This window comes from Bolinopsis microptera, chromosome 11 (genome assembly GCF_026151205.1).
Source record: "Bolinopsis microptera isolate Bmic1 chromosome 11, MBARI_Bmic_1.0, whole genome shotgun sequence".
NCBI lineage: Eukaryota > Metazoa > Ctenophora > Tentaculata > Lobata > Bolinopsidae > Bolinopsis > Bolinopsis microptera.
In genome coordinates this window covers 8,180,810-8,207,754 of record NC_087082.1, presented here as the reverse complement: position 1 = coordinate 8,207,754, position 26,945 = coordinate 8,180,810, and the positions used below count along the sequence as shown (strand labels likewise).

Below are 26,945 nucleotides of genomic sequence, written 5' to 3'. Positions count from 1 at the left end.
TTTGTGCTCCGATGGGCTTGTGACCTCTGCGGGGGTCAAGTGCAGGATGAGGGACATGGCTGACCAGGAGAAGGTTGTTTTTGGGAGATAGAGTAAGGTTGGTTTGGTGTTGTGCCTTCGCAGTTTAACTGTATCTTTACTCTATGCTACACACTTAATCCAGTACTTCAGTAGAAATCACGTGATTCCCATTTAAGGAGATCACGTGATGCCCATTTAAGGATATCACGTGATTCCCATTTAAGGAGATCACGTGAGTGTGAAATATAAAACCCGATACTAAAAGTAAAACGTGAAATTTCAATCAAAGCTTTTTAATCTCAACACTTATTTTACTTCTGACATTCCAACAGCCTGGTACCTCGAGAAATGCCAGATTTTTCAACTGAGCCACTAAAAAAGTTCAATCCCATAACGAAAACGATAGTGGATCTGACAGAAGTGTCACTAGATAAGCACTGTGGAGATCATTAGATGCAATAAAGAATATAGAGAGCGTAGAGACTAGAGAATACGATGTAAAGCTGTGAGAATACACTTCCTCTTTACTTTCTAAGTTCCAGGTATGATAGCACAGTCTCAACAGTTAACGCAGTTACAGCAAACCATCCGAACACCTGTAATAGTAGAGGTAATTAATTACTAGGTACAGTAGGTTAACTAATTACATTTGATTTTATTATTGTATTCATTGTTTCTGATCCATATAAGAATTTTCATTTTGTTATCCGGGGGGGGGGGGGGGGGGGGGGGGGGGCTGGCATGTTGTGAGGCATTTACAAATACCGGTACAAGACAAGTGTGCGCGCGCCGCCGCGCGCTATGTAATTTCCCTCGGAGCGCTTACATATTCAGAAAACATTGACGAGGCGTACGCGCGCCAGTGCCCAGAAGACGTTTCCCTGACTTTTGTAGGGGATTTTGCGCGCCACACGTACGTTACAATATTTATCATTGTAGAATCTACGACGGTAACCGTCTCACCAAACTGCTCGTATTTATAGACAATAAGATATGAATATATTGAATAACTTAATAACACATCCAACCCCATTTAGGCCGTCCATTCCAAAATAGCTGAAGTCCCCTAAAAATACAAACTGAGAATCTTTACTCCTGTAGGAGATTTGTGTTGCCGGGTATTTGGAACGTTTTTTGGTGGTTAAATAGGAAGTACCAGTCCCAAAACCAATAGAAAAACAAAATGTCGACCTCTTGACCCACTCAGACCACTCCCAGGGGCCACGACCATCCCAAAATAGCTGAAATCCAGGTCAAATCCAGACTGAAAAACTTTACCCCTGTAGGGATTTATGTTCCAGGGTATTTGGAACATGTTTAGGTGGTTTAATAGTTAGTACCTGTCCCAAACCATCAGAAAAATCAAGTTTCGACCTCCTGACCCAATCAGGCCACTGCCAGGGGCCACGCCCATCCCAAAATAGCTGAAACCCAGGTAAAATCAAGATTGAAAATCTTTACCCCTGTAGGGGATTTATGTTCCGGGGTATTTGGAACATGTTTAGGTAGTTAAATAGTTAGTACCTGTCCCAAACCATCAGAAAAATCAAGTTTCGACCTCCCAACCCACTCAGGCCACTCCTAAGAACAATGCGCAACTATTTGTAGGGGATTTGAAATCCGTATCAAATCCCCTACAAATTCAGACTGAGAATCTTTACCCCTGTAGGGGATTTATGATCCGGGGTATTTGGAACATGTTTAAGTGGTTTAATAGTTAAGTCACCTTATGACGCGGTAAATGCTGTGTTACAGTAGTAATGTAATAAACTTACCCTAATATATAACATCTAGGAAGGATAATATAATTAGATTATATATCATAATATTATATCCTCATGAAACATAATTTACATAATACTTTGAACATAGCGTTTTCTCTTATTGTGTTAAGTCTATACTGGACTTCTCTGTCTTCTCTCATTTACGATCTACACTCGGTATGTTGTTGATTTGACTTTGTTGCTGCAGTTGTTTAAACTTGAGATGTGGAAATTTGACAGTTGAATCATGCATCATTTCAGTTTTTTTCGTACCTCAACTAACGACCGCACGTATTTCGTTTCAGCCTTGTGCATGAAATTTCATATATTGCTATATCATTGTCATAGTTTCGAAACTTGAATAAAGAAATAAAGGTACACAATTATTTCAGAGATCTCAAAATGGAGGAATATCTCAAGAACGGGAAAGATATCTACGATACGTATTGTACGTCAACAGAAACACGCTCAATCATGCTACCTAAAGCTCCACAACACACGTATATCGACGTATACCCAGATGAAGGCGAGCCTGGTCCCAGTTTTAAAGATGATAAAAAACGTCAGTTAGACTATGAGACCGAAGTTGTAGTTTATAGAGCACTGGAGGAGCTACTAGATGAAGATATAAAAGTTCTACACAGTTTCGAATATACTCACCGTCAATATCGTTTGTGCGATAAAAGTCATGTTAGAAAAGGGTGTGTGGCTTGCCGAAAAACACCAAACAATCGCGAGGGAGAGTGCGATTTTTTGATCATAGGAGAGAACTATTTTGTGATCATTGAAGCGAAGAATATGACAAGTTTTAGTGAAGCAAAACAGCAGAATCCTGGATTAGATGAACAACAGCATAAGTTAGGATTGCAGGGATCATACAAGAAATCAGAAAAACAGAGGGAAAGAATAGTGAAATTGATCAGAAGCATCGAGAACAGCACAAATATCTCCCACTTTACAGCTTATCCTAACTTCACGAAGGGATCCAGAGCAGAACTTACCTTGGAGTCTGATCAGCTATCATCGGTTATATTCAAAGAAGATACAGAAGATTTTGCATCTTGGTGGAAAGGCAACGTTACAGATTTTCACACGGAAGAAGCTTTGAACTGTGACTTTCAAGCAAAACATGATAAAGTCAGGAACATGCTGCTTGCTATTTGGTGTACGGATAATAAGGGCCACTGTGATAAATCCAAGTGCAGTTTGGGACGGTGTATACAGGATATTGATAAAAAACTGCGCACTGGAAGTTTTACGTTCAGGGAAAATAATCCAAACGTAATTCCAGCCCCAGACGTCATTAAGGAGTACTTAGGAGTGAACAACCTCACTAAGAAGCAGATTGAAACGTACAATTACAGGAACGCTTAGTTCTTATCAATGGGCCCGCAGGAACGGGCAAAAGTGTCATATTGATAGCTAAAGCAGTACAGCGTGCTGAGTCGGATGCGAATAGAAAAATCATATTTTTCGTTGCTCAAACCCCAGCTGTGGAGGAAGTTAAAACTGCTTTTGAAAAAACGAGTGTACGCTACTACACACAATCCTGGGGTGAAATTAATAAGATGACCACGTTGCAGATTATTGAGATGATATCCTTCAAATTAGCTGATAATCAAGTTATCATAATTCATTATCCAAGATATAAGAGGCACGATGGCAAGTTGAAGCTTTTGTCGAGTTCCGAAATCAGCCAACGGTTTTCAGAAATAATAACTTCACATCTAGATTGTGATGTGTTTTTAGACGATATGCAAGCGATTCCATGTTATGATGACATTGAGGGAAAGAATAACATTATGACAACGTTATGTTCTTTGCCGGAGGTTAATCAGGGCAACCGTTATATCTGGATAGTTCATGACATGGCACAGGGTAGTTGTTGTATACTACATCCTTCATCTATACAACAATCATATTCCCACTTTTACACAATTACTCTATCAAAGAACTTGAGAAACACATACGATATATCGAATAGTTTATCAGTAATAAGGGACAAAATAGAAAAAGAAATAATGACAAAAATAAAAGGATCAAGCTATTCAGATGAAACCATTGTTAAACAAACACCAGGTCATTACATTCGTGGACCGAAAGTCAACATACATGTTTTTAAGAGCGGAGATGTTGATTTGATAGACACTTACCTAGATAAAGAGTTAGACAAGCTGCAGCGGGAAAATGTAGTACACCGTTAAATACAGCTGTGATATCTAACAGCACAGACAGACAAATGGTAGAAATAAAAGTTGCAAAATATAGGAGTGAACAGTCTACGGATAACATACCCTTGTTATATCGCTCACAGACTTCTTCAGGAGAATGGCCAGCTGTCATTGGTATAGTTAAATTTGGAGATTTTACTGACCTGCCTGGTCTATACCTAACCATGTCTCGAGCTAGAGTTTACTGTACAGTTTTGCTATATTCACACCCTGACATAACGTTAGAAGAGATGGAACGATTATTATCAGGTGATTTCAAACACTGTGCTAATATCATGAGACATTATTGAGAATGAATATGTATTAATTAATGTAATTAAATATTGATTACATGTGCACACTTGTCACTTAAATAACTAACTAAGCTGCATTTTTGATATATAATTAAACAGTTTTATTTCTTGTTTCTTAAATATATTGGGATTCATTATTGTTTACATTAAGAAAGACTATGTGTTAATTGAGTATTGATTGGTACAAATTTAACTGACAAATCATGCTGTGTTTTAAATTAATAAAACATAAACTTGGTTTCAATTATTGATTCATATAAGAATTGAGCTTCTTTTCTCTATCTCTATCATGTACTGAGTTGGTATTAAAATTGTGCTAATTATTCAGTGAGACACTAATTTAAACTCTAGTATAAACTACAACCCTCACTCACCAATGTCCAGATACAAATACTTCTAGCTATATATAAACAAGATAATAAATAAATGCACCTGAAATAATGGCCGACACAGCATGTTCTAGCCCATAAGTCATCACTGTTTTAATTTCTTAAATCTTAATTAATGTGCAATTAGTGTAAATTTAAAATGATATCATCAAAATCCCCACAATGTGTTCACCATCAAGCACGGTCCTATTTTATTATTACTTAAATAGTAGTTAGTACCTGTCCCAAACCATCAGAAAAATCAAGTTTTGACCTCCCAACCCACTCAGGCCACTCCCAGGGGCCACGCCCATCCCAAAATAGCTGAAATCCAGGTAAAATCAAGATTGAAAATCTTTACCCCTGTAGGGGATTTATGTTCCGAGGTATTTGGAACATGTTTAGGTGGTTTAATAGTTAGTACCTGTCCAAAACGATCAGAAAAATCAAGTTTCGACCTCCCAACTCACTCAGGCTACTCCTAAGAACAATGCGTGCAACTATTTGTAGGGGATTTGAAATCCGTGTCATATCCCCTACAAATCCAAACTGAAAATCTTTACCCCTGTAGGGGGTTTGTGTTCCAGGGTATTTGGAACATGTTTAGCACGGTTTAATAGTTATTACCTGTCCCAAACGATCAGAAAAATCAAGTTCCGACCCCCAACCCACTCAGGCCACTCCCAGGGGCCAAGCCTAACCCGGAAAAGCTACAGGGGGTGGGGTGGGGCAAAAGTAACGTTACATACGTTGGGTCTTAAACCACCACCGTGTTTCATACTATGGACCTGTAACTTTGCAGATGGCTTGCTGTAACTAATCATTCGAGGATTCCGTCGCCAATGTTCGAAAATTTGAATATTCTAGGCCACACCTATATAATATTAAATCACCTATATTGTTTTTTCCGAACATGCTAAACACCCATTTATTTCAGTTTACTGTAGGTAATCAATTGCTGCATCTGATCTTATAAATTGAGGCCAAACGGATTTAAAATGACGAAGTTATCAAGCATTTTATGTATCTCGTTAACAAAATTGATTGGGTGATAATGTGATAGGACACCTTAATTGGGTTCCCTTTCAATTTAACGGGGTCACATAATCACCTGAACAGGTAATCCAATCACTTGATCACACGTAATGAATAAACTTGTTATAAATCAAGAGGCTTGCATATAATGAACATATTGACACGGGTGCAGAGTTGAGTCTGTACGGAACCTAGTAGTTTCAGATCCTTGTTTAACTTGCCGTACAGCAAGGTCATCCACTACTTTAGCCCGGCGAGGCACATAACTCCCTCTACAACTCCATGACAAATGTTTCATATATACTAGCCGAGTTCACAAGTTATATCCCTCGAATCTCGGTGATCTGAGAAGCTACAACTCTCATTTTTCCAGACCTAACGTAATTTGAATGGCCAAATACAATTCTATAAAATTTTGCTCGATCTGATTATCAAAACTATCAAAGAAATGCGATAATGAACCTTCATTCGAAAAAAATGAACATGAATATTTTTCGATTTAACATATTCCTCAAAAGAGTGGTGATAGTAAGTCATACCAAAAAGAATACCCCGAAACACAAATCGCAACCGGTGGTAAAGAGTCTCAGTCTGGATTTATGGATTTCAGCTATTTTGGGATGGGCGTGGCCCCTGGGAGTGGCCTGAGTGGGTTGGTAGGTCAAAACTTGATTTTTCTGATGGTTTAGGTCAGTTACCAACTATTTAACCACCTAAACATGTTCCAAATACCCCGGAACATAAATCCCCTACAGGGGTAAAGATTTTCAATCTTAATTTTACCTAGATTTCAGCTATTTTGGGATGGGTGTGGCCCCTGGGAGTGGTCGGAGTGGGTTGGGAGGTCTAAACTTGATTTTCTGATGATTTGGGTCGGGTACTAGCTATTTAACCACCTAAACATGTTCCAAATACCCCGGAACATAAATCCCCTACAGGGGTAAAGATTTTCAATCTTGATTTTACCTGGATTTCAGCTATTTTGGGATGGGCGTGGCCCCTGGGAGTGGCCGGAGTGAGTTGGGAGGTCGAAACATGATTTTTCTGATGATTTGGGTCAGGTACTAGCTATTTAACCACCTAAACATGTTCCAAATACCCCGGAACATAAATCCCCTACAGGGGTAAAGATTTTCAATCTTGATTTTACCTGGATTTCAGCTATTTTGGGATGGGCGTGGCCCCTGGGAGTGGCCGGAGTGAGTTGGGAGGTCGAAACATGATTTTTCTGATGATTTGGGTCAGGTACTAGCTATTTAACCACCTAAACATGTTCCAAATACCCCGGAACATAAATCCCCTACAGGGGTAAAGATTTTCAATCTTGATTTTACCTGGATTTCAGCTATTTTGGGATGGGCGTGGCCCCTGTGAGTGGCTTGAGTGGGTTGGGAGGTCGAAACTTCATTTTTCTGATGGTTTGGGTCAGGTACTAACTATTAAACCACCTAAACATGTTCCAAATACCCCGGAACATAAATCCCCTACAAGGGTCAAATCCCCTACAAATCCCCTACAAAAATCAAGGAAACGTGCCCAGAAGACGTTTCCTTGAAATGTGTATGCAATTTTGTATGCGATTTGCGCGTCGCACGTACGTTACAATATTTATAATTGTAGAATTTACGAGGATAAGATTTTAGAAGTCTCCCTAAACTGCTCGTATTTAGAGATACTAAGATATGAATAACTCAGTAGCACCTTAAACCCGACTTGGAGCCACATCCACGTGTCGAACCGACCCCAGAAATGTTATAATTCAAGTCAAAAATCTTTACTCTGCCCTATATGCAATTTGTGTTCATGGTTTCATTGGTAAAATAAATAGTATCTGTCCCAAACCATCATAAAAACCAAGTTTCGACCTCTCAAACCACTTAGGTCACTCCAAGGGGCCACGCCCAACCCAAATCGAACACAAATCGCATATAGGGGTGAAAATCGCATACAAATCGCATACAAAAATCAAGGAAACGTGGTCTCTGCCACACAGATTTTGTGGTGGATATGAATCTTGACAGTTGACCCCATCATGTAATTTGCATCTAATAATTGAGCTACTATTCTACTTCATTCAAACTGATTCTGACACTAGTTATTAACAGCTATGATTGAAATTATCGATAATTCAGGAGATAAATAGGCCTGCGTTACTAATGGGAACCGGACACGAAGGCGGAGGACACAAGGGTGGAGGACACAAGGGTGGCACTTTCCTGAAAGGGTGGACACTTTAACATGGACACGAGGGCGGATCCAAACACCGTCCTGAATGATGAACTAATAATAAACTTGTAACATCACCAAATTTTATTTTAGGTTGAGGTTAAGGTTAGCTCGAATAATTGGATTTACTCACGTGTAAATTTGAAAAAAAATATACTGATGTGACAAATAATCACCCAGATTTAAACGGGCCAAAAATTGAGAGATTTTCCTAAAATATCTCAGCCAACTCAGCAGCAGATTTTGGGGTTTGGTAACGTGCTTAGACCAATCAAACACTGCCTAGATGTTCATGTGACAAACTTGGTCTTCTGATTAAATCGCAGTCGCTGACTCTAGTACTTATTTCCTTTCAATAAATTTGTAAACTGCTGAATAGGCCTGCTGTAATTGAATGATTGAATATTGTATATGGTAACAGCTAAAATATATTAATTAAACAATAATGTGCAAAAAAGTAGGTTGACGCTTATAAACAAAAGTTAAAATGAAATTGTGTGATGTAACAAGTTTATTACTTGTAATGTCACAACCATGTCATAACCATGTCACAACCATGTCATAACCATGTCATAACCATGTCATAACCATATCATAACCATGTCATAACCATGTCATAACCATGTCATAACCATGTCATAACCATGTCATAACCATATCAAAACCATGTCACATCTAAAAAGTGGTCACAAGCCGGTTACTAGCTGGCTAGTGACCATTTACTGGCTACTAGCCGGACACTAGCCGGCTACTCGTGCTACTAGCAATGCTCCCTGTTTATCAATTTCTATAGACCTTTGAGAGGCTCAAATAATGTTCAGCCTTCTACTTTACTATGAAATGCAGGCTCTTTTAATGAAACATTATTGATTCTCAACATCAATCAGAAAAGTATCAGTATCAAATATAGCTTCTTTTTGGAGAGTCGATCATTTAAGTATACATTTTAATATGTACAAACAACATCACATATTCACAATATGTACTACTACAGTATTTCTAATGTACATTGTACAAAATAAATTGGCTCGTGTTTATAGAGGCTGAATATTGAGTTTTAGTAATGTACATACTACACCGCTGCACATTATACAGGAGCACTACACGCATCACGGTGGTGATACAATTAGTACTGTACCGAAACATACAACATACATAATGGTTCGCCCGAGGATCTACAATTTTGCTTTAGGCCAGAGGAGGGGGGGGGGGGGGTAAGGGGTAAAAAAATTCGACCAAAATATCATTTTCTAAATCAATTTAATTTTTGACGACAAAAACATTGCTGCTATTCACATATTTTTAGCTGCTTAACTTTTTTATATAATTGAGCCAAGTTTCAGCTTCCGGATGTGGCCAGTCTTCTCAACTTAGGGACGTTTGTATGAAAAAAACAGTTTCAAGTAAAACGAGTTTTAGTGTTTTTATTTCACTGCCAAAATCTCAAATTGTGCATTATTTTCCGTATTTAGTAGCGTCAAAAATTGACGATTTATTTGACCAATGTAGCACCGCTCATCAACAATAAATGGATCCAGAAAATTGCGGAAAATAACTTTGCGAAGGAGGAATTTCACTGTAATCAATTAACACATGGCTAGCGTCGCGCGCAGCATAACATACGCTTCCTATACACATAATTATAGGGGAGTGGTCTATATTGCGAAGGAGCAGACTTTTGTCATCACCGCAGGTCCATCGGGCCACCTCATATATCCAAACCCGATTACTTATTCCCTACGATCGTTTTGCCTTCGGCAAGAGTAGGGAAAAAATTGTATGGAGACGCTACTAAATACGGAAAATAATGCACAATTTGAGATTTTGGCAGTGAAATAAAAACACTAAAACTCGTTTTACTTGAAACGGTTTTTTTCATACAAACGTCCCTAAGTTGAGAAGACTGGCCACATCCGGAAGCTGAAACTTGGCACAAGTGTTCCTTGGGTTGTTCGGCAAAAATGTTATGTTGTAGAATTTTGAATTTTGCCTTCATTTTTAAAATATGAGGTTAACTTTTTTTTAATCGAATTTGGGGTAAAGTTAACCTCATATTTCAAGAACCAGGGCAAAAATCAAAATTCTAAAACATAACGTTTTTGTGCAACACCCAAAGGAACACCTCTGCCAAGTTTCAGCTTCTGGGTGTGGCCAGTCTTGTCAACTTAGGGCGTTTTAACTTTTTACAGTTTAAGTTAAAGCTTTACTTGTAATTACATGTAAACCTCAATATTTGGCGCGCGATATCTTAAAAACGCAAGGTCAGATTTCGGTCCGGTTTTTTTCTTCTTGTTCGTCTCCAGCAGCTCTGATCAAATATGTGAAAACTGGAAAATCGACTTTTACCCCCCTCTGGCCTAAAGTGTCTATGTGGATATAATTCAATAGATTAGTTCTGCATTTGGTCGTTTCATTATTTCTAAACGAAATATTTTCCAAAAAAGAACATACAACTACAGCAGTAATCTGGGGGAGGGGGGGGGGGGGGCTGCAATTTTATTGAGTGGTGAAACTAAGTAACTTAACTTAGTAACTTAGTAACTGAACTTTAAATAGTAAGCAGCTGTTTACACAGTATAAAAATGAATATTTACCACTCCCGCGGGTAGAGTATGTTTAGAGCGGTGTTTAGTAGTGGTCGAGTTAACAACAACAACTCCCAGGATACAAGCCAGTCCAAGCAGTGCCACCATCGCCGCGCTCAGAAAGAGATTCTGAAATGTGAGATTGTAAAACACCTGCAGTCACCTGTAGTCACCTGCAGTCACGTGTAGTCACGTGTAGTCACGTGTAGTCATGAGACTACCAAGTTATAATTTTTGGAGGATTAAATTTGTGCAGTCAAAATCTTTTGAGGTCAAGCAGGGCATGTTGATTATTCAACAGTGCACGTTTAGGCTTTCCTCGCAAACACATCACACTCATAGTAAAGGGGATAAAGCCCAGAAAAAAATGTTTTATCGAATTGAGCATCACTTACAAATACATCGAAGTAAGGAACTTTCTCTTGAAGGCTGATAAGCTTAAGAAACAAGACAATTGCTTTTACAATCAACAAGCAAACTGTCATTGCCACCAAAAATCCCAAATAACTTCCTTTGGGGAGTCTCTGATAGCCAAAGCTGAACTCTGAAAGGAAATTAATTAAAGCAGGCAAGTAAGTAGGATATAATACACCGAGGTCCGAGACCCTGGTCATTAGGAAAGTTCGCACGAGATGGACAACGTATTTCCTAATTTAACTTTATCAGATTGTCACCGGAAGATAACTTTAAGCCCTTAAAGTTAAAATTGTTTCTGTCTAACATGTATTTATGAATAGTCGACGATCATATACTAACCTGACATGAGTTTTGGAGGTGAGATTGAGGCTAACTCCTGTCTCGCTTATTATAATATTTAACAATTAGTGATAGTTTTAATGTTGAATGCTTTTATTTACTAACATAAGAAAGTTCTTTTTGAAAAGTGATGAGGCTAATTCTCTCGCAGTTCAATCACTCCAACTGGGTCTAGTGAGTGAGCTAAGAGGTCGCCGAAAATTTTAAAGCTGTATTGATTTTCGGGGGGAATGCAACGACCATTAATGTCAGTATTTTTTTATTTTTCCAATACAATAGTTGTAATCCCCCCCCCCCCCCCCCCCCCCCCCATTTCGCATATAAAAAATCAAATGCGTAACTAAAACACAAATGAAATTGCAGTTCAAGTTTTAAATTTTGTGTCAAAAACAAACTTTTAGGGGTGTTTCAAATGACCAGGGTGCCAAACATAAATTGGATCAAGTTACAAGATGGTTATTCTGTGACATTTAAGAAGTTTTACCTAAAGAGATTTCTTTGAAAAGATGGATAATTACAACATAGCTTACAGTCACTATTACTACTTACAGTCACTATTACTACATACAGTCACTATTACTACTTACAGTCACTATTACTACTTACAGTCACTATTACTACTTACAGTCACTATTACTACCTACAGTCACTATTACTACTTACAGTGCAGTCACTATTACTACTTACAGTCACTATTACTACTTACAGTCACTATTACTACTTACAGTCACTATTACTACTTACAGTCACTATTACTACTTACTTATACCATCAGAAGTAGTACTATCCCTCCACAAACTAATTATACTGCTGGAGAGCACTGAGAAAAGCTGAAAAATAAAAAGGTTAATAGTTAATAGTAATAGTAAGTTGATTTAAACTGCAATAGTTTGTTGATTTAAACAGTAATAGTTTGTTGATTTAAACAGTATGATGATGATGAAGATGAAAATCTAAAACATATGGCTACCATGAGCATTTTAATAACAATATTAATTCAATCCTAAAATGTGCTATGTAATAATATTAAAACCGTTATTATATAGATGACTTAACAAACATCTTATCGGCCATGTAACCAGAAAAATGTGTTGCTGTAAAAGATAAGCAACGTTATGACTCAGAAATCAACCCAGTTAAAATAACAAAGTTCATTACAGGGGGACCAAATTTAAATTGTCTATCCATCACAATCTGATGAGTCAGTTGTTACTGGTGACAGATATCCTGATTACACGCTATGTGATGCCGGAAAAGTAGTCTGGGTTTCTTTTCCTTTTTCTTAGTACTCCTGCACTATTACTTTCGGTTGTTGAACTTGTCGAGACAATGTCCATATCTTCTATTGCTTTTGCTTGACTGCAAACAACGCCATTCTTGATAAAATATTGTCCGTTCGGTGTTTCTCGAGCTTTCTATCTACACTGCTACCAGTTTTCGATGTTCTACTCTCTGCTCCAGGGTTCGATCAGGTGCCATATAAACATTTTTGAGAACCGTGTTTTTAAGCTCCTTCGTCTTTCTCAAAAGATCTGCCAATGCGGTTGAACTGTACAATATGACCTTGACTGTTGACAGGCCTGTAAATGTCACTACCATGCTGTTTCCCAATTCATCTGCCTTGAAAAAGGGTTTCTCTTGAATCGACATGAATACTTCATTAACCGTAGATATTTGCCAGCTGCTTCTTCCGGTCCAAATATCATGAGGTTTTTACCCCTGTCTTCTTCAGGAGTAAAACAGCTCCTTTACAGCTGTTTTAATCTTCTTCAAGGTGATTGATTCAGCAGTCGACTTCTTAACAGCCTCACTGTATGATTCCAGTTATTTCTTCAATGTAGTCTGAATATCAGATTGAAGAATATCTATCTGTTCCCTTTTGCTAACCAGTGCAGATGCTTATTCTGGACAGCAGCTAGTTCTTTGATTGCATGCTTGGCTTCCGATTTCAAAGAATCTTCTTCTAAACATCCATTTTTCAGTAACTTAATCAAGCCTAGTGACCGATTCACAACTTTGAACAGAAATGATGACAGTTCCTTTTTCGTTCCTCCATTTGTAAGAATTCGCTCGTCAGTAAACTAAAAATGATCTTTTCGACCAATCTTCTTGTACAAAGAATGAAAAACCAATTTGAACGCCGGCTCCCCGTTTTTGGCAACAATACATTAAATTAGTAAGGGTTGCCACATAACAGTAAGGGTTGCCACATAACAGCTCAGTAAACTATGGCAGCACTGAATGTAATGTTGTTATTGTATGCAGGTGAGCAGTCATAGAGAAAGAAATATCCGAATCAAACATCCGTAGATGTGATGACTAACAATTATGCCTGAATCAAAATAGGTAAACAATGAGTTAAATTTATAATGTTATTTTATGTGAACATACATATTAAAAAACTTACAATTTGAGCCAGTATAAGAATATTCTTTGGTTTCTTCAACTTGTCCGCTCTAAATTCAATACCCATAATTTCCTTTGCTACAGGAACATAGGATAATGTCATAAATATCATAATCGAATTAATATCGACCCAGGCCATGAAAGGCATAATTGTAAAGGCTCTTAAATTGATAACATCCTGAATAACACTAAGGAAACAGTTATTAATTCTGGAACTCTCCCAAGCCATAGGATAGGGCCTAGGGGATCATATTCCAATATTTAAGGTTTCAAAATGGAAAGTGCCCAGAAAAAAACTTTCCAAACCTTGAAATTTATTAGCTGCTTACAACTCAGCTTGACAGGAGAGTATTATATACCTCCTCACCTCATCACCGGACGGCGGACACTTTGGGCTAAATCACAGTTTTAAATAAACAGCTTCATACCATTTGCAAATCTGGCACCAGTGCAAGTTCTATGTGTGACCATAAAGAAGAGATCGTCTCAAGACAATAGAGAAACTGACCCTGGCCCTGTTGCACTAAATTCAACCACTTGCCATAATAAAAATAATAACAACCAATAAAGTTGAATAAATAATTATGGTACACAATATATCACCAAAGAATCGTGAATCGATTGAATGGGGGGGGGGGGGGGGGGGGCTTGGGACCGCCCCAAGCTCTCCCCCCCCCCCCCCCCCAAACTGCCGATGTCTATTCACTGATGACTTTAATTAAATTATTACAACGTACATTACAGTTACACACAGGCCACAGTGCCTCATGTATGTAATGTGTCACAGGCGACAGCAAATAAACAAAAACTTATAACATGGGTGAAACAGGACACCACACGTATACAATCTCAGCCGCGCAGAATCATAACAGTCAATAGTTCAAATTGCAAGGTGTCCTGGACGACCAAATCATATAGATTACCTGTAGTGGATGCGCTTGATGTGCTTTGTACCGTTTACAATTAACTATGAGTTAAAACGCGCGGCGTAGTTGTCCAAACGAGGATTGGAACCCTACAACACAAAATTTCGCAAAGATCACATTCGATTACTAATCAATATTTCAAGCACCAGCCAAAATAAAATAATTTTAGTGCGTCCTGGATGTTAGATGGCCTCTAGTTGAACAATAAAACCCGTATTTGTCGTATGTACAAAACCTGTAAAACAAAATACTTTATTACATAATAGAATAACTTTACCACCAAATTAAACCAATTCCAAATAAATACCTAATAACTAAACATTATAAATACTTACCGATTGGACGGTAGTGTGCTGCCAATGTTCCACTCCTCCCCAGTCCAATCGGTTATCCTTCTTTGCTTGTCATTGCTAGAAAAGGTAAACACGGTTAGAAGTATTCTGTCACGAAAGAGAGAGAAAGGTGTGAACAGTAATAACATTCCCCGGTTTTCCTTTTCCAGCAATGCTAGCCCCAATTTCTCTCAAGATTGCACTGTTAAATTACACAAAAATACGCTCGAAGATCCCGTCTGAGCTACAGCTGTCGTCAGATTATCACCCGCAGTGACCTATCTGGACGAATCCATTAAATAATTAAAATACAGTCAACAACCCCGTTTGAGTTATAGCTGTCTTCAGATTATCACCCGCAGTGACCTATCTGGACGAATCCATTAAATAATTAAATACAGTCAACAACCCCGTTTGGGTTATAGCTGTCTTCAGATTATCACCCGCAGTGACCTATCTGGACGAATCCATTAAATAATTAAATACAGTCAACAACCCCGTTTGGGTTATAGCTGTCTTCAGATTATCACCCGCAGTGACCTATCTGGACGAATCCATTATATAATTAAAATACAGTCAACAACCCCGTTTGGGTTATAGCTGTCTTCAGATTATCACCCGCAGTGACCTATCTGGACGAATCCATCAAATAATTAAATACGCTCAACAACCCTGTTGGAGCTACAGCTGTCTTCAGATTATCACCCGCAGTGACCTATCTGGACGAATCTATCAAACAATAAACTTGTACCCACAAATACGCTCAACAACCCTGTTGGAGCTACAGCTGTCTTCAGATTATCTCCCGCAGTGACCTATCAAGACGAAACTGTCAAACATTTTAATAATACACATCAATCATAAATACGCTCAACAACCCCGTTGGAGCATCAGATGTCTTCAGATTATCACCTTGAGTAACCTATCGAGACGAAACTGTTCGGAACTTATTACAGAGAAAAACATAACAAGTCATATTAAAATCTCTTTAAAACCCCGCTAAAATATAAATGCCGCGCGCGCGCATTTTCAAATGCTAACACTATAAGTACTTTCTACACCTACGAGCTCAAAATTACTAGCAATACAGAGATCCCTTTGTTCTAAAAAAAACTCACCGAGATGTTATAATATCTAGCTCAAAAACTAAAAGCGTCCCCATAAAACGAGTAAATAATTTGAGATAAATACTAAAAGAACAACTCAGCAAAGTAGATTAGCTCCCTAAATTAGCTACAAACATATTATATACGCAGATATATTATTATGTTTACCTGCGACCACATTCTTTTGCAAATTAAAATTAAATATACAAACTTAAAATAAAAACTGACGAGACGAAATAATATATAATACTCCTGACATTGCTCAGCAATTAACTCGTAAAAACGACTAAAACACGATTCTACGAATCATGGAACTGGATATACATACTGAATATTACTCTTATTTCTTATAAACAGACATAATTGACTCATTTCTAAATTTATTATCATAGAATCCGACAATAAAATGCGATAAAAACTTAAAACACGACACATAACAAATTACAAAACATAAAGCTGAATAAACTCACAATTCCTAAAATAGAAACATTGACTTTTGATTGACTCAACGCTCTTGACTCATACATTAAACGACACAAAACATTCATTTGATTGCCTTATTATTTCTCAATCAAGATACTTTTCCAAATCTACTCTGAACAAAGGTTTTTATGTATTGCCAGCTCTCTCGATCATTCCGTATTTCTTCTCCATCTCCTCTCCTGTATCCCTCAAAATCATCTATTGCCTTAAATAAAGACTGGGTACTGTCCTACAGTTTGTCCAGTTTGGCAATGAGTTTAACGACTCCATCTTCTGCCCCTAGCACCTCTAATGTCATGTTTATAGAGACCTCCTGTGGTCTACCTTTCATGTTCATAATCAGCTTACTAGTTTGCTGTTTCGTTGATGCTGCGGTGCCAAGCTGCCATATTAGCACTTTCTTCTTCCATGTGCTGTAGTCAGCGCTGTCGTCTAAAACTGGTATCTCACGAAGACTCATAGTTATAGTTCGACTAAGAAAAAACTCTAAAACTGTCTCTCAAATTAGTCTCTAAATTAGTCTCTCAATTGTAGTCTAAATAACACACAAACAAAGTGCCACTGTCAGGTCGTTGCGTAGAACGTTTTCCGACTTCCTGCTATCACTGTTAGCGTAATAAACACTGGACAGTGGCGTAACGAAAGGCCCTGCTGACCCCGCTGTGCAGGGGGGCGCCGTCTTAGGGGGGTGCCAAATCGTCGTTTGAATGTGGGACAATTTCGAAAACTTAACTAAAGTACTAGCAAAACTGCACGTTTTGCTCTAGATACACACTTTTTTAGAGATTTTACCGGCGTATTCTTTAAAATCACCTAATTTGTTCAATTTTAGGGAGGGGCACCAAAAGGGGAGGGGGCGCCAACAGGGGGGCGCTTTTTTCGGCAGGGGGGCGCCAACAGGCAACGTTACGCCACTGGTCCTGGACGCCCTCAATAGCCGCCTCTGATTACCCCAAGTTTACTTCTAGTTAATTGATTCATGGTTTAAGTTCTTATTTTATTTATGATTAAGGGAATGCAATGTAAAATAAAACTTATTGTTTCATAGAAAACTTTTTGTTTCATTGAGTTATTATTATATATATATATTATTATATATTAGTACTTGCCCATTATTACATCGAGGACACCATTGCATTATTCTTTACAGATTATTCATTGATAATTTACAATCTCCGAAATGAAGTACAAAGGTTAATTATCAATTTTAGCTTTGTTTTGGCGACTGCTTTATCGAATGGCCGGTTGATTGACGATGTCAATCCGTTGAGATCGTTGCTCTGCGAAGCAGAGCAACGATTGACGATGCGAAGCAAGAATGTTAGTTCGCGCGGCGCGTCGAAGCGGCGAAGTCCTCCAAATTGGCCGGAAGTTATTTGTTTTTTAGCAAGGTTGAAAACCGAAACAATTAAAATTATTAAATTTATATGATATTGGTAGTGTAAACATACATACAAATAATAACTTCAAACTTGCAATATTGTCAAGCACAAGCCACAAGTATGATGTGATTAAATGACGTTGCGAAGTTATGAATGTCATGTCACCATTGGGAGGGTGATAATGACACTTGAAATCAGTGATAGCTTGCTAGATGATTGATAAATTAAATTAACAGAATGATGCGGGTGTGCAATAAACAAAATTATTCAGTACATCTGCTACGTACAAGGCAACACTTTGTATATTATTGTCATACGTTGTATGACCCGCCGCGCACGAAGTGCGCGGCTCCCCTGTATCGTATTATAGTGGAGCGACAGTGGGGGTCACCACGTGATACAAGTATATTATAGATGGGGGACGTTCCGCGCATTCTCAAGAATGAAGAAAACTAGCCCTACGCTCCCCAGGGTGAAATCGCGTCGTCCATAAAACCAAATTGGATTAAGAGGCAAAATTAAAAATATAATTTATTGATTCACGATTTCAATTTTTCGCATCTCGCCGATTTGCAGACGCAAGACGGTTGCCAAACTAAATGCGCAGCGCGGCCCTGTAGAGCATCGCGTTGGAGGACTTCGCCGCTTCGACGCGCCGCGCGAACTAGCATTCTTGCTTCGCATCGTCGACGATCGCTTCGCAGAGCAACGATCTCGACGGATTGACATCGTCAATCAAAGCATCGCGTTCAAATTATTTATAATTTCTTTGTTCATTGTTAATGGACTAACCCAGCACGGAATTGAAAATGAACACGTAGTCTATATGTAATAATAATATTAGCGCCAAATATTGGCACATACAGCTCGACTTTGAATTATTCACATTTAGAGTAGGGGGTGTACCATAAAAATAAACTTGCTCGGATTTTTAAAATTTTTGTACCATTGTTTTCTAGAGACTGTGAGAATTTTCACAATACCAAATTTGTCATACCTTTTTGGAAAGATCAGTGAGTTTCGCCTAGATGCCATATTTGATGGCGCGCGGCTTTTGGAGCGAAATTAGCTGTAAAAGTCGCGTAATTTGACCAAATTTGACCAAATTCGTTGATTTTTGTCGTATTATTTGGATATATCTTCAGTTCCTTGAATGAGATCATTCTGAAAATTGGCAACGACCTTCCAATAGGGCTTTCACAACTGTCCGAAAAATTTGGTGGATATCGGAGTTGATATAGTGATAAAAATGGGGCGAAATACGCTGATTTTAGCTGTAACATAATGTCTGAAGGTTGGATATGCTTTAAACTTTTCGGACACTTTCCTTGTAAGTCTATGAGTAAGCTTACTAATTTTTGTTGCAATCAGAGGTCGGGAAGAATACTTAATATCTATTTGTTTGAAGAAAATTGTGCTGGCCGAAATTAGCGCTAAAAAACCATCCTACAGTCGGCACGCGCGGCTCACTGTCGATGGCGCACTACCTATTTAGAGGCAACTTTTGGTACAAAATTTATCAAAATCGGAGACAAAATTCTGTGCCAACTCATTTGCTCTATATAATAATAACCAAAGCCCTCTTTGTCATACGTTGTATGACCCGCCGCGCGGCTCCCCCTGTATCGTAGAAACTTTACAGTGTGAAACGACCGTGGGGGTCACAACGTGATACAAAGCCCTCTCGCTTGCAGTAGCGCGCGTCACGTGCAGTACGCGTATACACATGGCTATATGAGAACCAACTCATAGTTAAAGCGTTTAATTTTATTACATTGATTGACGATGTCAACCCTTCCAGATCGTTGCTCTGCGAATTAATATAGCAACGATCTTGTAGGTTTACAACCTACCAAGACGCGCGCCGAGTTGGACAAATATTTTAAGAGTATCACCAATCACCCGTTAATGGTTAACAACGATCTATAGTCTAGTAAGAATGATAGTTTGCGCGTCGAAGTCCTCCAATTATTACATAGCACATAGACTAACGTGGATGACGAGCCGACAAGGACAAAGAATCCATGTTATAAGTTAGAGTATATGGAAAGGGTTTTCTTTAAACTCACAATAACTTTAAATTATCTTTTTTTCCTCATGTAAATGAAATGAAATAATGTGCTTGTATCAGTATAGCAAATAAACAATACAAATCTGATCTCAATTTCCGAGTGTTTGTAATCATGCTTTTGTCAACATTCTTCTTTCTTATATTAAGAACTGCATTAATATCTATATAATTTACATTTCAAACAAAATAATTCAAGCAAAAATTTAACCATAGTTTCAATTAATTAATTCATAATTTCTCATTATACTCCTGTTACTGGAGAATTTGGTAAATATAAATTGTAAAAACCTGTTTATCATTCTGCTCTTATTACCCCTTTAATAAATTATAAAAGTTGTCTGGTAAGAATAAGATGGGTAGATTATGTGTTCCCGTCAAATAATTCGTAGTCAAATGTTTTGAGAAATTCGCTGCAGGCTTTTTCAATGATTGCAATCTTGTCCCCGTCCATAGTGCGCCATTTCTCCGCAACTGCTTTAGAATCTTTAATAACCTTAAAATAGAAGCTGTGGTTTCTCCAGGAAAAATTCATTTTGGAATGACACGCTAGGAATGTAACATTCGAGGAATATAAAAAATCAAATAATAACGATGTACATTTTTTCCCGAATGAACGTTTATTTTCGCGTATTTTAGATATTTTGAATGATTCGATCGAATCACATTGTTAATGGTATGCATTGTGTTTGATTTTTCAAATACAGCTCTAGGTACTAAAATGATCAGTTACCACAGTTGAAAATGTCTTATTATCCAAGTTATATAATTCGAAAGTTTTTTAATACATATGTACCACCCACGCGGAATTGGATGAACAACAGCAAAATGAAAATGTAAGGTATTGGTAAGTGGTAACGAGGATGAAACGAGCACATGCAATGAATATTGGAGCCAAATTATGATCGGTTTTGTAGTTATTACATTGTGTCTAATGACTAATGTTTTACACTTAGATCGACTGTATCTTCGGTCGGGATGAATATTTTTTGATTATTACAATAGTATAGTATACTAAGTTAACACTACAACGAAGATTTGAAAGATTATAAGAAAATAAAGAATCTTTAATTGAACTCACACCAAAGTTAGACCCGACGGAATGTCCTGTCATTGAAGTGTCCACAAAGTTTGTAACTCTCTCTGTGACCGGCTTGTTCACAAAGTTATACAACTCTTCCACTTTATCGTAGGGTTTATCAACCATCTACAGGAGATATACATTATACAATATACAGTATACACGTATACATTATATTTATACACGTATACATTATACATTATACAGGAGATGTCACATAATAATAAGATCACGCTAGTCTAGCTCCGTTGTACAGTCCTGTTATACTGGGGGGGGGGGGGGGGGGGGGGGGCCGGGCGGGCGGGCCGGGCCGGTGGGGTAGGGAGGTTATTAACGTACATCTTGGTATCGTATTCTTATGTATCTTTCTTGTAACCATGGCTCTTTGGCTGTAGCCCCGTTCTTCACGCCGTTAGTACACAAGGCAACCGCTGCTTCGTAAATCATCTCCTCACTCATTTCCTGGGAGTCCTTTTATGAGTTTATTTAGGCTGCCCAAGCTAAAAGTCTGGTACTTGGCATGAATCATGTCATGAAACTGGTTATTCACTGAAATCTAAGTAACTAGAAGTTAGAATTTAATAACAAAGGTACATTTACGGCTATTTTCGGTCCGTTGCCACTGTAAAGCTAATAATAAAGATACATTTATGGCTGTTTTCTGTCCGTAATTGTCACTGTAGAGATAATAATAAAGGTACATTTACGGCTGTTTTTTGTCCGTTGCCACTGTAGAGCTCGTGAAAAGTAACCATTCTGGATCTTAGAACAGCTCTGGGATCTCGTATCAAATGTACAACCTGACAAAGAATAACATTACGTACAATTAGCATATACATCAGACACCAGTAACATACCAGTAACATACCAGCAACATACCAGTAACATACCAGTAACATACCAGTAACATACCATGACCAGTAACATAGGGTTAAGATCTGTAAGCTTAAAGAACGTTATCAATGAGTATAAACGATATTCTGTTTCAGAAACACTTATTATTAACTTATTACTATATTAACTTATTATTAACTTATTATTATATTAACTTATTATTATATTAACTTATTATTATATTAACTTATTATTAACTTATTATTGGGGGGGGGGGGGGGGGGGCCAACCATATTAAAGTATATTAAAATGTAGGATTTTTTCCAATTTTGACCCGGGGATATACTTTAATATACTTTAATATACTTTAATATACTTTAATATACTTTAATATACTTTAATGTACTTTAATATACTTTAATATACCTACATTTTCTCCATTAAAATTTTGAATCCATGTTACTTACCATATACTTGACCAATTTATGAGCCAAAATATATGAATTATGAGTTCAGAGGACTAGCAACTGGCTTATCTTCTAATCTACTAATTGTAGGTATATTAAAGTATATTAAAATGTAGGTTTTTTTTCCAATTTTGACCCGGGATATACTTTAATATACTTTAATATACTTTAATATACCTACATTATAAAAAATTATGTGAAAAATTTTGTTTTATTTAATGTATAGATTAGATTTACCTTTCATGTAAGGTTAGTCTTGTTCAAAGATATTGATACTTGACTAATTTATGAGCCAAAATATATGAAGTATGAGTTCAGGGGACCAGTAATTGGCTTATCTTCTAATCTACTAATTGTAGGTATATTAAAGTATATTAAAATGTAGGATTTTTTCCGATTTTGACCCGGGGATATACTTTAATATACTTTAATATGGTTGGCCCCCCCCCCCCCCCCCCCATTATTATATTAAACCTGGAAGTTAGAGCAGCCGAACTCAGGTAACCGTTTAAGGATGGACAGGTCCGTTAATCTGATACATTTCGGCATGACCACAGAAAATTCGGAACAAAACGTCTCCATGTGGTTCCTACCCTCTGCGAATTAAATAAATAAATTACATGATATCAATATTAAATCTGTTATATATATCAATATGCTAGTTATTTATTTTATTAGGCAACACTTCAATCTGCTATATCAGACAATTTGAATTTGTTTGAAAAAAAAAAACAGCAATCTGTTTGATATTAATAATATAAGGGAGAATTTGGAATGTCTTTTACTGAAGAATTCTAGTAAATGCTCTATATTACGTACTGGAGATCAATAACATTATTACAACCACGCATCAGTCAAAACAAGAATTTCGCCGCGGTTACACCAGGCACGATACAGCAGGGTGTTTCAAAGTGCCAGTTATAATTCTAAGTGGAAAGTATAAAACTAGGCCTGGGCTACACTAGTAAAACTATACTTGCATCTTAGGGTGGATTGTGTCGCACGTGACAATCCTGTTTTAATTTTAGGCGTGTATAACTTGAAAAACTCTACGAGCATTTTGGGTGTCGCCGTCTGTATGTGGTTTATTTGTATAGTAGGTAATTTTGCGCAGTGTTTTCATCTGTGTTTTGTTTCATGTAAATTATTATTATTTGTATCTAACATTCCCTAATTAATTCCAAAATGTTGATGCTTAGTGCTTACTCGACACTGGTATAACATCCTCAACATCCTCATCATACAACATCCTCGACACTGGTACAACATCCTCATCCGTGGCCGGATGCATTGCATGCATGCAGCAGGCCACGGATATTATATTATGATCGAGCCGGCCGCGCGCTTGGTAATTAGCCTTAAAGCGCTTTACTCTCAAAAGAAAACACATTTGCGCGTTCCAGAAGGGTGTTTTCTCAGATCCAGACAGTAGATGTTTTCTTCTCAAAATGTGGGTATGTCGCTTTTCAAAACTATGGTTATGCGCAAAAAGGTAGGTGCGTGCGCGAGTTTACATAAATAATACTGTTGTCAGGAGAAGACTACCCAGAGAAGGCCTTGTATTGTATGTATATTGACTATTGTTTATGGTTCCTGAAAAATAGATATAGGCTGGAATTATCACACATGATATTGATTGGAAATACCTTTAATAAACAGGTAACGAACAGTGCTTTATTGATAGATCTCCACCGCTCAGGATATACTAGATACTGCCATAGTGCATATGTATTACTATCAGGCTTGGGAACCATGCCACAAGATGAAGATGATATGGTCCGGTAACGGTAAAAATGGTCCGGTTACGGTCGAAATCTCAAGGTACTGTTCCTGCACTGGCTACAGGCTCTCGCCTCTCATATTGCAATTAATAATGAAAAGTTAAGTGGTCAAACTGGTTTTGGTGAAGGATGTAGATTTAAGAATGTGGGATGTGAATGTTTTGAATTGATCCGCTGCTTTAACTGGTTCCATGGTACACCGTAGTTACTAACTGAAAGTGATGAATCTAGGAATGAAGTTCCGAGCCGATTTCTTCATTTAAAGTTTGAAAAAAATCTCTTCAACTGTAGAACTGACTTATTAATCCTAGCAGGTAATTAACTCTGGATCTTCATCACATTGATTCCATTCTAAATTCTAACCATAAACAAAAAAAACATTTACAGATAATTTGACATGTTCCAGTGTGAACGAAGCCTTCTCCGTACAAAACCTTGAAGGCAAGTCTTCTCTAGCTGAAGTCCGAACACTACAATTTATCTGATAAAGTGTATTACTAAGGTGCTCTGCTGATAATTGTAGTAAAGTAATCAATAAATGCAAAAAAAATGACCTCTGACGAGGCTCGAACCGGGATGAGCTAGTTAACTATAATGGCCTTAGCCGCCGTCCTACGAGAGGCTCAGCAGATTTACAATATGTAGATCTATAAAACTATATAAAAATAGGCGCACGCAAGTAACTTTTCGTTATTTATGGATCCGAATAATAGCGACATACCCACAATTCTGAGAAATAAACCTCGCCCGACATAAAGCGACATAATCACAATTTCGCCCACACATTTGCTAGAACACCTCCTCGATCCAGATGTTTTCATCTCAAAATTGTGAATAAGTGTGAATTGGTGTGAATGGTGTGAATTGGTTCAAAAATAGCGAATAAGTTCGGTGCGTGCGTAAATTCACATCGATAATCGGCGACATTTGGGGGACATATTTACAATTTCGCTTACAATTTTGCTAGAACACCTCCTGGACCCAGAAGGACTTTCGTCAAAACTGCACTGTACCATATCATAATATGGTAAAGGTCGAAAATAGAGTGTTTCAACAAATAACTTAACTAATTTTAAATTTTCTCCAGATTCGAATATACGATTTTCTCGAAACTTTCAGATAGTTTTATAGTCAGTCATAAGACGGATAATCTGTGCCAAATTTAAGATATCACTTCAAACACAAGAAAATACCTCAAAATGGGGGGTTTGCAGATAAATGCCTTTGTATATATTGTATCGATTTGGAGATATTTTCTTATGATTTGAAGTGATATCTCAAATTTGGCACATAGAAATTCGCCCAAACTTGCACAGATCATCCGTCTTATAGCCATATGACTTATCTGGCAAGTTTAAAGAAAATCTAACATTCAGATCTCGAAATAATCGACTTTCGTCAAATATTGTACCATGGTACAGATTGGTACGGAAGGTCCAACTCCTCAGATCAGTAGTCTAAATCGCCCAAGTTCGGATCCGAAATAGCGAAAAAGTGCGGAAGACTACCCGGAGAATGCCTTGTTTACAAAGATACATGTCAGATATTCGGTTTGGTAAATTATGGTTACTGCAAACTAGATAATAGCTGAAATCAAATGAGTACACATAAAAACAGAGTTTTTTCGGCACTATACTGAAAAAACCAGTCCCATACCTTTGACCGTTTTCTTGATTAAGCTTATCGTAAGGGTCAATGCGTACGTAGTGGAGTAGTTAGGCGTGAATATCAAGGGAAATCCTGGCGGTTTGGAATCACGTCGAGGGAGATTTTGTTCACTGTTTTGGCAATCATGAATTAATCAACTACAGTAAACAGTAGAGCACCTTAATAATACACTGTTCGTTAGCTGTTTATTAAAAGTAAATTTCAAATCAATGTTCCATCCTTTGATTTCAGCTGTTATCTGGTTTGCAGTTATTAATCTAACAGAACAAACATTACTCGATAACTCCATTTACCATTTGACATGTCTCTGTGTGAACTAGGCCTTTTCCGGACAAGGTCTTTCACGGACAGTTTTCTCCCTACAGTATAATTTATCGGCGTTAATTTCCGATGTGGGCGACAAAATTTACAATTCTGAGAATAAACCTTGGGCGACATTTGCGCGACATTCATACAATTTCCCCAATAATCATCAAATTTCTAGACTCCAGAGTATCCAGATTTTTGGAGACTCTTTGGGACATCTAATTATTGGCTGGGAAGCTCAAATTCGGTTTTCTATGAAGTTTCTTCAAGTTTGAAATTATCATTACTGAATTGGGGATTATTATTTAAAATAAAATATCATGAGAGTTAATGGTACTTACTGAGCACCTCCTTGTGGAGATTGTACTCTGTATGACTTGACTGCTCCACCGTTACTGGCGCCTTTCCAAAGGCTTGTATTGTCTGAAATTTGCACGTGCACAGACTAGACAATACTTTCAACTTTGAGTCTTCTGACAGCTGCCTGTTATCAAATGGATCGTGCTGTGCCTGAAAGATTTAGTGTCAACATTACAGTCAACATTACAGTCAACATTACAGTCAACATTACTCAATAAGTGCATTATCAACTGTTGAATTTTTCCCGGTCCCTGCCATTTCTTCTATAATCTATATGGCTCTAAAACTGTCACCCAGTAGATGAATGCTATACGGAGGGACACGACAGCAGAGAGATTAACAAGCTCATGCTGGATAGAAATATCTGGAGAAAAATCATATCTGCTCGGACATTGAACCGCCCTAAGTCGAAGTCGAAGTAAGTAATAGTTATTAATAGCTCTTCTGTGCTAAAACCCTAGGCCTAT

At 37.7% G+C, this 26,945-nt stretch overlaps 2 protein-coding genes across 6 annotated transcripts in view; both read right to left on the bottom strand.

Moving 5' to 3' along the window:
- Window positions 1-140: 140 nt before the first annotated feature.
- The window catches only part of LOC134823775 (uncharacterized), an 83,508-nt gene continuing 56,703 nt past the window's right edge, over window positions 141-26,945 (bottom strand). Inside the window, exons 1-6 of one of the 2 annotated variants that reach the window (XM_063835334.1) lie at window positions 18,664-18,673; window positions 13,686-13,764; window positions 12,042-12,108; window positions 10,918-11,066; window positions 10,532-10,651; window positions 141-617 (exon numbers count right to left, since the gene is read on the bottom strand). In XM_063835334.1, coding sequence (XP_063691404.1) covers window positions 546-617; window positions 10,532-10,651; window positions 10,918-11,066; window positions 12,042-12,108; window positions 13,686-13,751 — 474 coding nt within the window. In that variant the 5' untranslated portion in view covers window positions 13,752-13,764; window positions 18,664-18,673 and the 3' untranslated portion in view covers window positions 141-545. Of the gene's footprint in view, window positions 618-10,531; window positions 10,652-10,917; window positions 11,067-12,041; window positions 12,109-13,685; window positions 13,765-18,663; window positions 18,674-26,945 lie in introns of those variants that run through there. The other variant, XM_063835335.1, reaches the window with a different exon arrangement.
- Window positions 20,036-26,945, bottom strand: part of LOC134823774 (carbohydrate sulfotransferase 1-like) — a 38,358-nt gene continuing 31,448 nt past the window's right edge. The window contains exons 5-10 of one of the 4 annotated variants that reach the window (XM_063835329.1): window positions 26,460-26,628; window positions 22,838-22,959; window positions 21,764-21,862; window positions 21,402-21,533; window positions 21,063-21,188; window positions 20,036-20,477 (exon numbers count right to left, since the gene is read on the bottom strand). In XM_063835329.1, coding sequence (XP_063691399.1) covers window positions 20,346-20,477; window positions 21,063-21,188; window positions 21,402-21,533; window positions 21,764-21,862; window positions 22,838-22,959; window positions 26,460-26,628 — 780 coding nt within the window. In that variant the 3' untranslated portion in view covers window positions 20,036-20,345. The remainder of the gene's footprint in view (window positions 20,478-21,062; window positions 21,189-21,401; window positions 21,534-21,763; window positions 21,863-22,837; window positions 22,960-26,459; window positions 26,629-26,945) is intronic. The other 3 variants (XM_063835331.1, XM_063835330.1, XM_063835332.1) reach the window with 3 other exon arrangements.